Genomic DNA, 18,102 nt, shown 5'->3' with positions numbered 1-18,102 from the left:
CGAGCCCGTAGAACTCGGTAGCACGTTGACGATCTGACCGGGTGAATCGCTTGCGCCTAGCGCCCTTTCTCTCAACCGAGGGAAAACAGTGCACTGTCCCCTCACGAGCGGACCCCCGTGTCTCCCTTAGGCAGTTACAGCTGCCTCGGTCGCCGTGCTGTTCGCTACCCCCCCACGAGGTTGGGTCTACCACCGCACCAACTTTTCCACATAGGTCCTAAGTTAGGCCATCTGATGTATTTGCCAATTTTTGCCTCCCCTGACGGGTAGGTGTGGCCTCCGCAGGGTCTTCTCTGCCCTGAAAGAAGGGCTAAGACCCCCTTCCCTCAATGCATGTAAGGGCCCCGGCCGTAGTTGCTCTATGCAAGAAACATAGAGAGAAAAGAGGCCCAGCCAGGCTGGAGTCTGATGGCTTAAATGGGGCATTGGGGAAGGGTACTTGCAGCCTGATACAGTTGGTCATCCTGCACGTAAGAATACCTGCTCGCTCCTGTATTAGCAGTTCACGTACACGGCTCAGCGCATGGCACTATAAGTGGACCCCTAGTGTTGCTTCTCTGACACAACGTGGAGAGAGCGACAGAAGGGGAACGTCTAGGTTACGTATGTAACCTCCGTTCCCTGATGGAGGGAACGAGACGTTGTGTCTCCCCCGCCACGTCGCTGAGCCGAGCCACTGTTGTGGCCGGACCATTTCCGGCTCCTCAGAAAAATCCTGAATGAACTCCCGTATTTGCGCCGCTTAAATACCTGTATGTCCGGGGGCAGGACATGCAAATACTGGCTGCCAACTCTCATTGGCCTTTTTTCATAGATCAGAGGTGGATATCGGCGCTCAAGAGAGACCCCTAGTGTTGCTTCTCTGACACAACGTGAAGAGAGCGACAGAAGGGGAACATCTAATATTCGAGTTTTGGGGGGCTCTTATTTTGGAATACAACATCAGAATGTCCTGAAACATTGTAATTCACACCTTGAGAAGGTGTCCTCCCCACCTGAGGTGAAATTGGTCTGTGGAAGCTAGGACTTTTATTTTTATGATTTTCTGAATGTATGGACAAAACATCTAATATTCGAGATTTGGGGGGCTCTTATTTTGGAATTCAACATCAGAATGTCCTGAAACATTGTAGTTCACACCTTGAGAAGGTGTCCTCCCCATCTGAGATGAAATTGGTCTGTGGAAGCTAGGACTTTTATTTTTATGATTTTCTGAATGTGTACACAAAACATCTAATATGTAAGTTTGGGGGGCTCTTATTTTGGAATTCAACATCAGACTGTCCTGAAACATTGTAGTTCACACCTTGAGAAGGTGTCCTCCCCATCTGAGGTGAAATTGGTCTGTGGAAGCTAGGACATTTATTTTTATGATTTTCTGAATGTGTACACTTAACATCTAATATGTAAGTTTTGGGGGGCTCTTATTTTGGAATTCAACATCAGAATGTCCTGAAACATTGTAGTTCACACCTTGAGAAGGTGTTCTCCCCACCTGAGGTGAAATTGGTCTGTGGAAACTAGGACTTTTATTTTTATGATTTTCTGAATGTATGGACAAAAAAGGTAATATATGAGTATTTGGGGGGGTTCTTATTTTGGAATACAACATCAGAATGTCCTGAAACATTGTAGTTCACACCTTGAGAAGGTTTCCTCCCCATCTGAGGTGAAATTAGTCTGTGGAAACTAGGACTTTTATTTTTATGATTTTCTGAATGTATGGACAAAAAAGGTAATATATGAGTTTTGGGGGGCTCTTATTTTGGAATTAAACATCAGAATGTCCTGAAACATTGTAGTTCACATCTTGAGAAGGTGTCCTCCCCATCTGAGGTGAAATTGGTCTGTGGAAACTAGGACTTTTATTTTTATGATTTTCTGAATGTATGGACAAAAAAGGTAATATATGAGTTTTGGGGGGGGCTCTTATTTTGGAATTCAGCATCAGAATGTCCTGAAACATTGTAGTTCACACCTTGAGAAGGTGTCCTCCCCACCTCGGGTGAAATTGGTCTGTGGAAACTAGGACTTTTATTTTTATGATTTTCTGAATGTGTAAATAAAACATCTAATATTCGAGTTTGGGGGGCTCTTATTTTGGAATTCAACATCAGAATGTCCTGAAACATTGTAGTTCACACCTTGAGAAGGTGTCCTCCCCATCTGAGGTGAAATTGGTCTGTGGAAACTAGGACTTTTATTTTTATGATTTTCTGAATGTATGGACAAAACAGGTAATATATGAGATTTGGGGGGCTCTTATTTTGGAATTCAACATCAGAATGTCCTGAAACATTGTAGTTCACACCTTGAGAAGGTGTCCTCCCCACCTGAGGTGAAATTGGTCTGTGGAAACTAGGACTTTTATTTTTATGATTTTCTGAATGTGTAAACAAAACATCTAATATTCGAGTTTGGGGGCTCTTATTTTGGAATTCAACATCAGAATGTCCTGAAACATTGTAGTTCACACCTTGAGAAGGTGTCCTCCCCATCTGAGGTGAAATTGGTCTGTGGAAACTAGGACTTTTATTTTTATGATTTTCTGAATGTATGGACAAAAAAGGTAATATATGAGATTTGGGGGGGCTCTTATTTTGGAATTCAACATCAGAATGTCCTGAAACATTGTAGTTCACACCTTGAGAAGGTGTCCTCCCCACCTGAGGTAAAATTGGTCTGTGGAAGCTAGGACTTTTATTTTTATGTTTTTCTGAATGTGTACACAAAACATGTAATATGTAAGTTTTGGGGGGCTCTTATTTTGGAATACAACATCAGAATGTCCTGAAACATTGTAGTTCACACCTTGAGAAGGTGTCCTCCCCATCTGAGGTGAAATTGGTCTGTGGAAACTAGGACTTTTATTTTTATGATTTTCTGAATGTATGGACAAAAAAGGTAATATATGAGATTTGGGGGGCTCTTATTTTGGAAGACAACATCAGAATGTCCTGAAACATTGTAGTTCACACCTTGAGAAGGTGTCCTCCCCACCTGAGGTAAAATTGGTCTGTGGAAACTAGGACTTTTATTTTTATGATTTTCTGAATGTGTAAACAAAACATCTAATATTCGAGTTTGGGGGCTCTTATTTTGGAATTCAACATCAGAATGTCCTGAAACATTGTAGTTCACACCTTGAGAAGGTGTCCTCCCCATCTGAGGTGAAATTGGTCTGTGGAAACTAGGTCTTTTATTTTTATGATTTTCTGAATGTATGGACAAAAAAGGTAATATATGAGTTTTGGGGGGCTCTTATTTTGGAATTCAACATCAGAATGTCCTGAAACATTGAAGTTCACACCTTGAGAAGGTGTCCTCCCCACGTGAGGTAAAATTGGTCTGTGGAAACTAGGACTTTTATTTTTATGATTTTCTGAATGTGTAAACAAAACATCTAATATTCGAGTTTGGGGGCTCTTATTTTGGAATTCAACATCAGAATGTCCTGAAACATTGTAGTTCACTCCTTGAGAAGGTGTCCTCCCCATCTGAGGTGAAATTGGTCTGTGGAAACTAGGACTTTTATTTTTATGATTTTCTGAATGTATGGACAAAAAAGGTAATATATGAGTTTTGGGGGGCTCTTATTTTTGAATTCAACATCAGAATGTCCTGAAACATTGTAGTTCACACCTTGAGAAGGTGTCCTCCCCATCTGAGGTGAAATTGGTCTGTGGAAACTAGGACTTTTATTTTTATGATTTTCTGAATGTGTACACAAAACATCTAATATGTAAGTTTTGGAGGGCTCTTATTTTGGAATTCAACATCAGAATGTCCTGAAACATTGTAGTTCACACCTTGAGAAGGTGTCCTCCCCACCTGAGGTGAAATTGGTCTGTGGAAACTAGGACTTTTATTTTTATGATTTTCTGAATGTGTAAACAAAACATCTAATATGTCGAGATTTGGGGGCTCTTATTTTGGAATTCAACATCAGAATGTCCTGAAACATTGTAGTTCACACCTTGAGAAGGTGTCCTCCCCATCTGAGGTGAAATTGGTCTGTGGAAGCTAGGACTTTTATTTTTATGATTTTCTGAATGTATGGACAAAAAAGGTAATAAGTTTTTGGGGGGGCTCTTATTTTGGACTTGAATATATCATGCAGTGACAGCTTGTGAGGTGTGCTGAAATCTTTCTTTCTTTCTTTCGTTCTGTCTTCCTTTCAGACAGAATAAATGAATGCATGTGAAATTGCCTTAGCAGAAATTAACTTGTTTTAGTTCTGACGGTCATACCGCAATAACCAGTGTATACGCGCATCACGAAATATAGGTGCGGCTAGTTTGACCGCTCATTTCGAAGTGGCGGCTGGCTTGACCGCAGTGTTGGTTTTTGTTGGTGGTTTACTTTTCTACAATTTGTTTTAATAAGTTATATAGGAGCGTGCAATAGCGTTTTCGTTATCTTTTTATGAAAAATAAAATCTAAACATGACAAATTGAAGTAATTGATCATTAATGTAATCCGCATATCAAATGAACAAGTGAAAAGATGAACTATTATGATCATTGAATTATTTGTATTTTTATTAATGCAAAAATAAAATATTTAATTGCCTATTATAAAATGATATATATAAACTATAACTATATAAAGATTACAGAGATTATCAAATTCAAGAAGCCACACAGGTGAAATGTTCATGACAAATGTCTGCGACAGCTCCCGAGTGTTCTCTGACGCATAGAATTTACGTCAGCGTCTGAAATCTCTCACTCATTTCGTTCACTCAATGCTGAAATATAGTGCACTCACAGCCATTCACTATATAGGAAATAGTGAATGAGTGAACGAGTGGACGATTTCAGACACAGCTTATAACTTTCTTTTCATTTGGTTTTATAAGAAACACTGTGTTTGAAAAGCATGTTTTGTGGAATATTTTTATGAAGTTGAATATAATGAAGTATAATCAATGTAAATATAGCCATTTTATTCTACAATTATTTCTGATGATCAAGTGTAACGGGTTGTATAGGGGTTCTTTTAAATTGCTGCATAAATGGGGACAGCGCCCTCTGCTGGCGTCAATTTCACATTGCACTGTGGCGCTAAAAATAACGATTTCTGGGTAATCCACAGCAGAACTTCTGATAACTGCTGTGGGCTGTTTATGTCTCCGTGATGTCGACATGCCTATCCTGATTCAGCTTGGTTTCCCCATGTGCAGATGCCGCTCCACATACACAACCTAGTGAGACTGATCCAAAGAGGACCATTACACAAGCATGTATCTTACTGTGAGTGTCTGTGTAGAGGCCTGTGTGGGTAATATGGTAAACTGAGTTTCCTATTATTGACATTACAGAAAATAAGTCGTGAGGCCCCTCCAAAAATGTTGCCTGTCAACTTCTTAAAAAAAACAGACAATATGGTCACATTTCACAGAACAACATGGTAGATAATAAGTGACATGTATGGAATGTAAAAGCCACTCCTTGGTAGATAATAAATGTGAGTGGTGGCGTAATGGGCTAAAGCTAGTGTTGCCACCTGTCCCGGTTTTACCGGGATTGTCCTTCTTTTTAATAACCTGTCCCGGGAAATTTATCCACTCTCCCGGGACACTAAATGTCCCGGTTTTAGAAAGGCTACGTGAATATGTATATTCAACTATCTATTTTCTCTCCACTTGAAATAGCCTATGCGTTGTGCACAGAGTGGTCCGTGTCTCTTGTGTGTAGAATCCGCTATCATTGGCTCTGGGACGTGTGACGTGACGTAGGCTACGTCATCTAGCGCATCTGTCTTCTTGGCAGCTAGCCAGTTACTACAGGCGGCAATTTGAGAAGCAGTGTGAAGAAGATTGTACGTCAACGTCGTTCGTTAGCGTTAACATGGGTGGCGAGACGGAAGATGAAGATGACAGTGTGTTCACAAAGACGGACAGGCCAGTAAAAAAGAAAATGAAACATTCGACATACTTTAATAATGACTGGTTGAAAAATGACAATTACTCCACATGGCTAAAGCCAACACCAGGCGACCCACTTTATGCTACCTGCTCCGTATGCTCAGTTAAAATTCTGGTTAAACATGAAGGAAAAACTGCTTTGGATGACCATGCTAAAACAAAGAAACATCAGAGTCGCGTTCAAGTAACCAGAAAGCCAAGGCAATTTCATCATTCATGATTACAAAAAACTCAGAGGACAAGATTACTGTCGCCGAATTAACAGCTACCTATCAAGGTGTGCGACATGGCCATAGCTACCTGTCAACTGACTGTGGGAACAAGGTCAGTGCAAAAATATTCAGTGACTCTGATATTGTAACTACGATGTCTTGTGGCAGAACTAAAAGTGAGGCCTTAGTGGAAAATGTGTTGGCACCATTTAGTCAGCAAAGATTAGCTGCAGAGTTGCAGAAAGCGCACTATTTTGCGGTATGTTCTGATGCGTCCAATTCTGGGCACACGAAATTGTTTCCCTACACGGTCCAGTATTTCTGTGCATCCGAGGGAGTGAAGTATGGATTGTTAGACTTTTACGACGACTCCCACGAATCCAGTGAAGCCATATTCAAACAAATAGTGTCTATTACTGAGAACAATGGACTTTCAGTCAGCCAGATCAGTGCCTATGGTGCAGATAACGCATCCATTAATTATGGTCGGCACAACTCAGTTTTTCAGAAACTCAATGAAGCTAACCCACAAATTGTGAAGGGCAATTGCAAGTGTCACATCATAAACAACACTGTCAAAGTAGCTAATCGTGTCTTTAGTGCTGGAGGGTGTGACGTGGAGGCCTTTGTGCTGAAGGTGTATAGTGAATTCAGTTGTTCTGCTAAAAAAGTGGAATTGCTTAAAGACTTCTGTGAATTTACTAATACAAAATACAGGGAGATTCTGAGGCATGTCCCCACACGCTGGCTGTCTTTGCTGCCAGTGATACAGAGGATTTTAGAGTGTTGGCCAGCTTTAAAGTCTTATTTTGTATCCCTGGGAAAGGAGGACTGCCCAAGTATCATCTGGACATTTGTGTGTGGTGCAAGTGATGCAGAAAATGTGGACTGTACTGTAGCTGAATGCATCCTGGCATTCATGCACAATGTGATGCAAGAATTTGATTCATCTATTAGGGTGCTTGAGAGTGACAGTGCTACTGTGATTGACGTTTACTCTGTGATGAACCGATTGCGCAGTCAGCTTATCGCAAGGCGCACAGACAAATTCTATGGCAGCAAAGCAAAACAAATACTGAGGAGCCTTTTACCCCAGCAACAGGAACAGTTCAGGAGCCTGGTAGACAGATTGTTTGACAAGGCAGTGCTGTATCTTGAGGATAAATTTGACTTCAATGACCAGGTTCTTGCACACATTGGCTGTCTCAGCCTTCACGGAGGACAATCACTCCAGTGGTCAGAGTTGGAAGTTTTAGTGGAAAAACTGGCCTTGGATGTTGAAGAAGACAAGCTGTATGGTGATGTAGTCATTCTGAATGAGGCATTACACACCATTCCAACAGACCTTACCCCAGACAGAAAGTGGGCCTATTTTTTTAGCAAGGCAACTGAATCCACTGAGCTGTTGAAAGTAGTTGCTTTTGTTTTTTCCATACCAGTCAGTAATGCCTATGCAGAAAGAGTGTTCAGTCATATGGAGGATGTTTGGTCCGATAAAAGAAACAGACTGTCAGTTGCAATGGTGAAGTCTGAGCTTCAGGTCAGATTGAATTTCAAATTGTCATGCACTGAATTCAAGACATTCATTGAAGAACAGAAACCACTGATAGCTGCAGCAAAGGGAAACGCCAAGTATAGATGGAAGACTAGGTAAGCTAAGGCCCATTTATGTATGATTTTGTTATTCCAATGTCTGATTGAGACATACTAAATAAAAGTGGCTATAGATGTGGCTAAGGTATGGTAAATGCAAATCTAATGTCATCCCTCTACTTATTTCTTTAGCAAAGCAAAAGCAAGCACAAGCACCAGTATCTAAGCAACCAGGTAAGCTATAAGTTAAGTAAGATAAGTGAGAATACTTGAGATGTTTAAAATATTCTCGACTATGCACAATCTTACTGCACAACGACCAATTGTGTCTTCTGAGTCTAATGTCTAATGGACATTTTCACTTGTGAGCAAAGCGGTGGCCGGGTCATTGATTTGTCCAGGTTTTTTATCAGACTTAGGTGGCAACCCTAGCTAAAGCACATAACTGGTAATCAGGAGGTTGCTGGTTCAAACCCCACAGTCACCACCATTGTGTCCTTGAGTAAGACACTTAACTCCAGGTTGCTCCGGGGGGATTGTCCCTGTAATAAGTGCTCTGTATAATACATTGGTACTCAGAAGGTCACTGGTTTGATCCCCACAGTCACCACCATTGTGTCCTTGAGTAAGACACTTAACTCCAGGTTGCTCCGGGGGGATTGTCCCTGTAATAAGTGCTCTGTATAATACATTGGTACTCAGAAGGTCACTGGTTTGATCCCCACAGTCACCACCATTGTGTCCTTGAGTAAGACACTTAACTCCAGGTTGCTCCGGGGGGATTGTCCCTGTAATAAGTGCTCTGTATAATACATTGGTAATCAGAAGGTTGCTGGTTCACTCACCACAGTCACCACCATTGTGTCCTTGAGTAAGACACTCAACTCCAGGTTGTTCCAGGGGGATTGTCCCTGTAATAAGTGCTCTGTATAATACATTGGTACTCAGAAGGTCACTGGTTTGATCCCCACAGTCACCACCATTGTGTCCTTGAGTAAGACACTTAACTCCAGGTTGTTCCAGGGGGATTGTCCCTGTAATAAGTGCACTGTAAATCACTTTGGATAAAAGCATCTGCCAAATGCATAAATGTAAATGTAATAAGTGACATGTATGGAATGTATAAGCCACTCCTTGGTAGATCATATATAAGCGGGAAGTTTCTGGAGTTGTTGCTCTGCAGGACCACTGGGGTTTTTATCTCTGATAATAAAGTCTATCTTCTGGCATCAAAACCCCAAGACTTCGGGAGCGATGTTTCACGGGGTGGCAGACGCCAACACTGTTTCCCCAAAACTTAAAAGCAGAATAATTCTTATTCAATTCTTTATTAAATAAATTCTTATTTGTTTAAAAAATAATAACAAACATGCTCTATGTTGTAAAATATAGTGTTTTTATTTATGGAAAAAAAACTACCTTGACTAATTTATTTCGGTTTATTTAAAACCCATGATAATATTAACATTGTTTAGGCTATTTCTGGATTATAATGACAGACAGAGCACTACATCTTCTTTGAGCTCAAGAAGTTTCTTAAATATTTAAATTGAATGTGTTTTTATTCATTTACTGCATCTTTATGAGCATCACACAGACCGTGTTCTGAACGAACACTCAAATCCATCTTACATGGCCAATATCACCATGTTTTGTTCTATCTAGAAGTCCTTTGAGCCTTTGGTAGCATATGTTCCCATATGTAGCGCCATCTTTTATAACTTCAGCACTAAAGCCGCCCTATAAAACCCTTTAAACCATATTACAGAACTGCCCAAACCCGCACCTCACTCCTCCTCCAGAGACTTTTCAAGGAGGAGATTTCTTAATATGGTCCAGAAAATGGTCACGCCACTAATGGCGCTTTTCCACTACACAGTACCAGTTTGCCTCGGCTCAACTCGACTCGACTTTGTTTGGTTCTCCACTGTGTAAAAGTTGTACCTGTACCTGCTTTCGGGTACTTTTTTTCGTACCACCTCCGGCGAGGTTCTGAGCGGGCTGAGGTGATACTAAAATGTGACGTAAAAACAATGCCGACTGCTGATTGGTCAGAGAGAATCGTCACTATTCACTGCGTCATCATTGCGCGCGCCAGACGGAGTATCCAGAATAACCCCGCCATTTTTAATAGTTTGCACAGATATAGCCTACAAAACTATTATTATGGCACAGCGGGAGCGCCATTTACAGATGGCACTCGATGATGCAGCACATGCCCGAGAACTCTAAGCGGCTTTAAGGAGAGAGGAGATTGCTGCAATGTCGTCCTTCAACCAGGCCTTTCTGGGAACCCTGAGCCAGCTTGTCCAGGCACTGAACCGGCGGGATGCTGTTCCAACGCCCCTGGACTGAAACCCCTTTGTTTATTTTAATTAAATGTTTGCACTACATGTAACATATGTATATAGTTGGATGTGTGAATTTATATTAATATTATATTTTTTTCTATTTGTATGCGTGTTTAAATAAAACCTTTTTGAAACTTATTACAAACAGTGTCTTTTTTTGATGGTTTGCTTTTTTACAAGGGTTTGAACAAGTATTTTCAGATTGTATACTGTGATAACCTTCAATGAAAAACAGCAGAGACAACATATTTAATGATAATGTATTTATTTAGCAATTAAAATAACGCATCAGACCCTCTCGTACGTCTCTGCCCTCCTCCTCAACACCCTGTGCCACTGCCACCACAGTCTCTGCTGCTGCAGGTGCATCCCAGTCATTGTCATAGTCCTCTCCGTGACTCTCACAAAGGTTATGCAAAGCACAGCAAGTAAGAATCATAGATTTCACAATTGTAACATCACAGTCATTTCTTTTCATGAGGCAACGCCACCTTCCCTTCAGTCTACCAAAAGCGTTTTCAACCACTACCCGTGCTCGACATATTTTCTTGTTGTAGATCTGCTGTTCTACTGTCAGCCGTCCAGTGTCAGTGAATCGGTAGCTCGGTTGAAAGCCCAAACAGACGGTCTGCCGCGGCGACTTTGCAAAGCTAAACAGATCTGAAACACATAAACCATGCACATTTTAGTACGTAATACTGGTAGCTATAAAGTTGATTAAATACTTTGCATATAGTATAGCATTTACACATATGCAAACGTTAGCTATGTTAGCATAAATTAACCTCTTGCGTTGGCTGTGAACAACCGGATTCGTCTCGTAGTCTGAACTCTGTAGTAATTCCCAAACTCTCCTGTTTTTTTCAGCAGTGTTTCGTTTTGCTGCCCTCAGCCTCTCATGAAACAACGTTTGTCTTCTTGCTGTGAGAAACAGCCACATCCCGAGGATCAAAAACAGCATACACTCGATTTCCTCCATTGTCCTGTGTGTGTGGGTAGCGGATGTGTGTCGCGTATAAGATTACGTCACGGCAGTTTCCTGCGGTGTCGCTATGACGACCGGGTATTATTTGTGGCGGTACTGTCTGCAATGGAAAACGGAGCGAAAAGCGAGCCGAGGCGAGGCAAGCCGAGGCGAGCTGGTACTGGTAATGGAAAAGCGCCATTATTAAATGTGTTCTCCACAATAATCTCAGCAGCACAAAAGACACACGAACGACACATTGGCAGATATAGATATGTATTTATAGGTTTTAAGTTTAGTTTTTTTTCATACCAGATAAATAAAGAGTGAACACAATCTGAGTCCTTATGATAATAATGAGCAAATGATCACATGATTGTCACTCGGTGTGATTCACACACACAAATTAAAAGAAGACGTCAATGAATAAATTATCTGGTGAACTTCAGCTATTTACAATATCAACAAAATGATCACAAGTACAAGCTTTGGGTCTCTGACGGGACGTTTCAGCGGTGCGAGGATCATTCATTTCAGCAGTATCGTTCAACACAAACACAGATGACGACGTTACAGGGTAATATCTGCGCTCGTAATGCCACATGATTCACTGTACATGCTAAAGAATTATAGAGGTACAAAAACCAAATAAACATTAAAAAAAAGAGTATATCAAATTAACATCCATGTGATGGACATCGTCCGATGAGGATTAAAAGACAAGATAAACACGACAGCGTTCTCTCGTGTCGGACGAAGTCTTGTTGATACGAGCACACAGAGGCGAGAGCAGGAAACAGAGAGTTCATAAGGGCAGTGCAAGAGTCACAATCCCTCCCGAAATACAGAAACCGTATCGGCGCTTTCAGCAGCTCCTCCAGAACGGTCCGGTCCAGTTTGAAACATTCTTGGGTTGTAATGTCCAGGGGTTTAGGGAGGTCAGGGGTCATGATAATCAGGGGGAGCAGCTTCCACACATTTTACCCAGAATTCAAGTATTCCAGTGCCACTTCATAACAGAACTTATACTGATCCTGCAAGAGACAAACACAAACAAGTACCAGAATGAACACAGGCCGAAAACCTATTTCACAGAAAGACATGAAATGTGCACTTCCTGTTGTTCGATTTCAACCCATTTAATTCAAGTGTGCCGCACAAGCCCTCAAAAGTGAAGCCAAAACGTCTCGATCGCCCCCCGGTGGCTGGTCCTAGTATAGGTCATAAGCCCCGCCTCCCCATGTTATTCAACGGGACGTGAGACCAACTAAACAATTAAATTACACTTCACATATCTTTTATCCAAAGATAGAATCTGTCAGTAAATGATCAGAAACTATCACGTTGATGTCATTTCAAGTGTTTGTTTTCAAAATAAGTTTGTTTTTAGTTATTTGATGCTATAAAAACGCTGCTGTGACATCATGATTGACAGCTGTGATTGACAGGTTCTCTGAGTGAAGTAGTCACTGAAGCACCAACTGACTTTGTTCGGGATCTTCGGAGGACTGAGGAGATTGGAGCTTTAAATTTAATATCTACATTTCTATAATTAATTATTTCACACGTCATAAGTCAAAAGGGGCGTGTGCTTGCGATTGATTCGGCAAGCGTGAGGGCGGGGCCTTGAGTTCGCGGCTTTACTTCCTGCTCACTACTGCGCAGGTCTGGTCCCAAATCGCAACTCGCGAGACTCGAGTCCCAAGATGTCAGCGCCATATCGGGACACTGGCGGCTTCAGTTCTCACCAATGGAAAAGAGCGAAGGGGCGTCGGCCATCTTTTTTTACAGTCTATGGTTTAATTGAATTCTGACATTTTTAACCTTTTTCAAATAAAATGATCGCCACATAATATACTAATATATTATGTGCCCTAAATACACACAATTAAAAGAATTAGATTAGATATTAGATATGATTTTCACATTAAATTAAATATTGTTTTATTTATTTGATTATGTGTTTATTATATTTATGTAGTTGAATATGTTTTATGTTGATTATTTTAATCTTTGGTAAGATAATAATTGTTTTAAACATGTAATAATTAGTAATATGTCATAAGTCAATTACATTTTTTAATCACGATTAATCGCATAATTTTTTTTTTTTTGTTAATCGCAGATTTTTTAAGAGCACCTATTATGGTTTTTCAAATATGAATTTTCATGTAGTGTGTTATAGAGTGTGTTATTAATGTGGCTCGGGATAGGGAGGTTTGGGGTCCCCTGCTGGAGATGCTGCCCCCACGACCCGACTCCGGATAAGCGGTTGAAGATGGATGGATTGTGTTATTAAGATGTTAGTGAATGTAAAATATTCAAAGTGCACGACAAATAATGTAAATGTAAATAAAATACAGTTATTGACTCCCAAAAGAAAGAACCGGGTCTGAACACCGGAAACGAGTCGTTAGTAATTCCAGACTTCCTGTATTAATCTACGTCATTTGGTAACACAAAACCCACCTCTGGTCTTCATTGGCTGCTCACAAACAGCTTTGACCCGCCCTCAGACACTACACTAAGTGGTAGACCAATCACAGTAGACTGGGACGTCTGACCAATCAGAGCAGAGTATGCTCTCTGAAAGGAGGAGTTTAGAATGAATGCTTTATAACGGACCAATCAGAGCAGAGCATGCTCTCTGAAAGGAGGAGTTTAGAATGAATGCTTTAGAACGGACCAATCAGAGCAGAGCATGCTCTCTGAAAGGAGGAGTTTAGAATGAATGCTTTAGAACGGACCAATCAGAGCAGAGTATGCTCTCTGAAAGGAGGAGTTTAGAATGAATGCTTTAGAATGGACCAATCAGAGCAGAGCATGCTCTCTGAAAGGAGGAGTTTAGAATGAATGCTTTAGAACGGACCAATCAGAGCAGAGTATGCTCACTGAAAGGAGGAGTTTAGAATGAATGCTTTAGAATGGACCAATCAGAGCAGAGCATGCTCTCTGAAAGGAGGAGTTTAGAATGAATGCTTTAGAACGGACCAATCAGAGCAGAGTATGCTCTCTGAAAGGAGGAGTTTAGAATGAATGCTTTAGAATGGACCAATCAGAGCAGAGCATGCTCTCTGAAAGGAGGAGTTTAGAATGAATGCTTTAGAACGGACCAATCAGAGCAGAGTATGCTCTCTGAAAGGAGGAGTTTAGAATGAATGCTTTAGAACGGACCAATCAGAGCAGAGTATGCTCTCTGAAAGGAGGAGTTTAGAATGAATGCTTTAGAACGGACCAATCAGAGCAGAGTATGCTCTCTGAAAGGAGGAGTTTAGAATGAACGCTTTAGAACGGACCAATCAGAGCAGAGTATGCTCTCTGAAAGGAGGAGTTTCGAATGAATGCTTCAGAACGGACCAATCAGAGCAGAGTAGGGAGCAAAAACAGATAGTGCTGCAATTAAAATTATGAGCAAATGAAAGTGTTTTTTGAGGTTGGATGCATGTAAATGTATTATATGAGAACTTTAAAACTAAATTAGGCATTCTGAATTGGGAGAAAATGGAGCCCCCATGGAAATAAAAATGATAATGAAGTTGAAGAAACGCCCAAATATGAATATGCATCTAATGATTCCTGTCATTTCAGTGTCCATGTGTCATTAAATATTGTAGTTTTTGTGCTATAAATTGAAATTGTTGGTGTTTACTTGTTGTTTACAATAACAGAATTCTTTATTTTAACTTTACAGGATTTCTCTGCAGATCAATAATGCATCATGAAGACCAGATCAACTTTCATTTAAAATGCAATGAAGGGCACATAAACACTAATCTGCATCTTTTACCATGTAGAGGTGTAAATATATATAAATAAATGTGTTCAAAATATTTCTAACATTTCTGTCATTTAACCGTGAACAAATATCTGGAGTCTTGAGACTTTACAGAATTAAAGGCGTGTCACTGAAGCTGCTCCTCACCAGTAGATCCACCATGTTGGGTTTGTTGTTCCTCAGTGTTTTAACAGCGTGAAAGACGTCCACCGAGTGCTGGTGTCGCAACATCTCACACACGATACTGATCGCACAAAACGTCCCGCTGCGACCGCCCCCGTTACTGCACACAAACACACACACACAATCATACACTGTTAATAACAGCGGCTAATAGATTGAAATAATCTCTTAATCTCAATCTGATGAGTTTTGTGATAACATGACTGAGTTTATATGAGATGATATTTGATAAATTATAAGAATGATTATAAACCAGAGACTTCATGTTTCCAAGTCAAATTGTACTTCAAGGTTTTTGTTAAATCACCCAAACACCACAAGGTGGCGCTGTGCTACTGTTTATAAGCTCAGAGAGACTCAACACAAGAGCTCAAATCACGGGACATCTCAGCAGGTTTAACAGTAACTGCTACTCGATCCCAAATCTCTCTCTGGGTCTCAGTTTCACAAACATTATTTGTGCCGTCACTTTAAGAACCCTGATAATGAACTGGTATATATTTATACTTTACTGGGATTCACAAGTACACAGATGGAAGAAAGTCACACTGTTCAGTGTGTTCATGTCAATGTTTATTTCTGCTCTATGATTGGATAAACACCGCAGAGAGGGCGTCGTTTCCTGATTTAAGTGTCCAATTATGCAAATTTAATACATAAATAAATACACAAACTTTTATAACATTTTATATAATAAATAATATTTAATTAAATGTGTAAGGAGATATACAAATAATTAAATACATATATAAATTAATTAACATATTTTATAACATTTTATATAATAAATATAGATTTAATTAAATGTTTAAGGAGATATACAAATAATTAAAAACATATATAAATAAATAAATACATAAACGTTGTATAAAATGTTATATAATATATATATTTAATTAAATGTGTAAAGAGATATACAAATAATTAAATACAAATCTAACTTAATTAATTAATAATTTATTTTATAAAATGTTATATAATAAATATATATTTAATTAAATGTTTAAGGAGATATACAAATAATTAAATACATATATAAATTAATTATTTTTTATAACATTTTATTAATAAATATATATTTAATTCAATGTTTAAGGAGATATATAAATAATTAAAAACATATATAAATAAATAAATAAATAAATAAATATTTTTCTTTTTAAATGTTATATAATAAATATAGATTTAATTAAATATGTAAGGAGATATACACATAATTAAATACATATATAAATTAATTAATTAATTTTTTTAAATGTTATATAATAAATATATATTAATTAAATGTTTAAGGAGATATACAAATAATTAAATACATATATAAATTAATTAATTAATTATTTTTTATAACACTTTATTAATAAATATAGATTTAATTAAATGTGTAAGGAGATATATAAATAATTAAATACAAATATAAATAAATGCACCCATCAATGCAAAACATGATGAGATATAAAACATATAAAACTCTCATTATTATGATGCGCAAACGAAAAATAAATACGGTGCTACAAAATCAACTTTCAATTTTGCATTTTCTCAACCAATTATTTATGTTTTATATTGTATCATTGTATGAGTGCATTAATTAATTAATTAATTTATATAATTATTTGTATATTTCCTCATGCATGTAATTTTATATATATATATTTATGCATGAATGTGTATTTATTTATTTATGTATTTGTGCATTTATTTATTTGTATAATTTGTGAATGTTGTGAGAATTGTGCAGAACAGCATGTAGTCACACAATAATTCATTGCATTTGAATGTTAGTACACAGTAAAGACACCTGATATAAAGCGGGACGCAACCTTGTATAAACCCCCACATGCTCGTGATTTACCCCTCAGATTTAGGAACAGGTGAAGGTAACTCACAGACAGTGCACTACAGTCCGTCCCTCTCCTCCGTCATACTCCTCCTGCCATTTATCCACCTGTCTGATGAGTTTGAGGAAGGAGCGTTTGGACACGGGCGTGTCGCGGTACATTGGCCAACCCAAAAACTGGAACTGCTGCACCATCCGATACCCGTCCTGCGGCTGAACCCAAACACAGGACACAGTACACGCATGAACACCACACATCATACTCGCCACAGTATCATCCTTTCATAACTATACGCGTGTGTGTGTGTGTGTGTGTGTGTGTGTTACACACCCGTGCGGCGTTGTAGATGCGGAATATTCTGCTGATGATGTCCTCCTCCAGATCGGCCGACACAAACTCCACCTGGATCGGCCCGTGACGGTGAACTCCATTCTCAGGCCAGTACTGCGGACACAACTGCACACACACACTTATATATGAAGTGAATAATTCATGCATCACTGACGTGCTGTTATAACAGGTGTGTATGTGTCGTGTGTGTGTGTGTGTGTGTGTGTGTGTGTGTGTTACCTGCGCCGGGTCCACGTCGTTCAGCATCACTATAGACGTGCAGTGGTAATCCAGCACCAGACGCCAGAAATCCTTCACTGTGTTGGGCAGAGGATGCTGGGTAACGATGAACGCAGACGGCTGTTTGTAGCTCTGAGTGATGATGATGAAGATGAGGAAGATATTGACAGGAAGAGAGAGAGAGAGAGAGAGAGAGAGAGAGACTTTGAGTGTCTTTGGCTTGACTAATTGTCTGGAGAGTTTTCCGGTTTGTTCCGTGTTATATCCCACACACTCGCGCCGTCATTCACAGCGAGGAAAACAAATGCGCCGTCGAACATTTTACCAAAACAAAAACACAGCGAGTGAATATTATTACTCCATTTGTTGTTGTTTACTTGCTGTTATGGATTGCTTTGAGAAGTTTGCTTGACAATGAAATGAATCAACTCATTTTCAATGAGCGCATAATTGTGCACGCAGCGACTCACATCAATCAGAGTTTCAGTGTCACTTCACATGCAGAAAAACTGCTTATACACGATCTATTACACATTATTACACATTATTACACATTCTTCTTCACACTTTTAGGTGACACTTTTGGATCTAAACCGCCGTACGATTGCTTCATGAACGTGTGTGTTAGCGACTGCTGTTTACAACATCTTGATGTTTCACTGTAATATTGAAGTATTTAAAACT

The 18,102-nt window shown here is 39.4% G+C and overlaps 1 protein-coding gene and 1 long non-coding RNA gene across 2 annotated transcripts in view; one reads left to right on the top strand and one right to left on the bottom strand.

The window, feature by feature from the left end:
* Positions 1–1,816: 1,816 nt before the first annotated feature.
* LOC127634630 (uncharacterized) lies at positions 1,817–2,577 on the top strand. The gene is made up of 3 exons (XR_007969386.1): positions 1,817–1,902; positions 2,238–2,338; positions 2,504–2,577. It is a non-coding gene; the product is annotated as an uncharacterized LOC127634630 (long non-coding RNA).
* A 7,753-nt stretch (positions 2,578–10,330) lies between these two features.
* The window catches only part of LOC127634078 (receptor-type tyrosine-protein phosphatase mu-like), a 360,097-nt gene continuing 352,325 nt past the window's right edge, over positions 10,331–18,102 (bottom strand). Inside the window, exons 20-25 of the mRNA XM_052113498.1 lie at positions 17,419–17,691; positions 17,179–17,304; positions 16,897–17,060; positions 14,972–15,107; positions 10,871–12,083; positions 10,331–10,745 (exon numbers count right to left, since the gene is read on the bottom strand). Coding sequence (XP_051969458.1) covers positions 12,030–12,083; positions 14,972–15,107; positions 16,897–17,060; positions 17,179–17,304; positions 17,419–17,691 — 753 coding nt within the window. The 3' untranslated portion in view covers positions 10,331–10,745; positions 10,871–12,029. The remainder of the gene's footprint in view (positions 10,746–10,870; positions 12,084–14,971; positions 15,108–16,896; positions 17,061–17,178; positions 17,305–17,418; positions 17,692–18,102) is intronic.

Source organism: Xyrauchen texanus, chromosome 41 (assembly GCF_025860055.1).
Source record: "Xyrauchen texanus isolate HMW12.3.18 chromosome 41, RBS_HiC_50CHRs, whole genome shotgun sequence".
In the NCBI taxonomy this organism is placed as follows: Eukaryota; Metazoa; Chordata; class Actinopteri; order Cypriniformes; family Catostomidae; genus Xyrauchen; species Xyrauchen texanus.
Note: the sequence above shows the minus strand (reverse complement) of the source record. Positions and strands in the feature narration are given on the sequence as shown.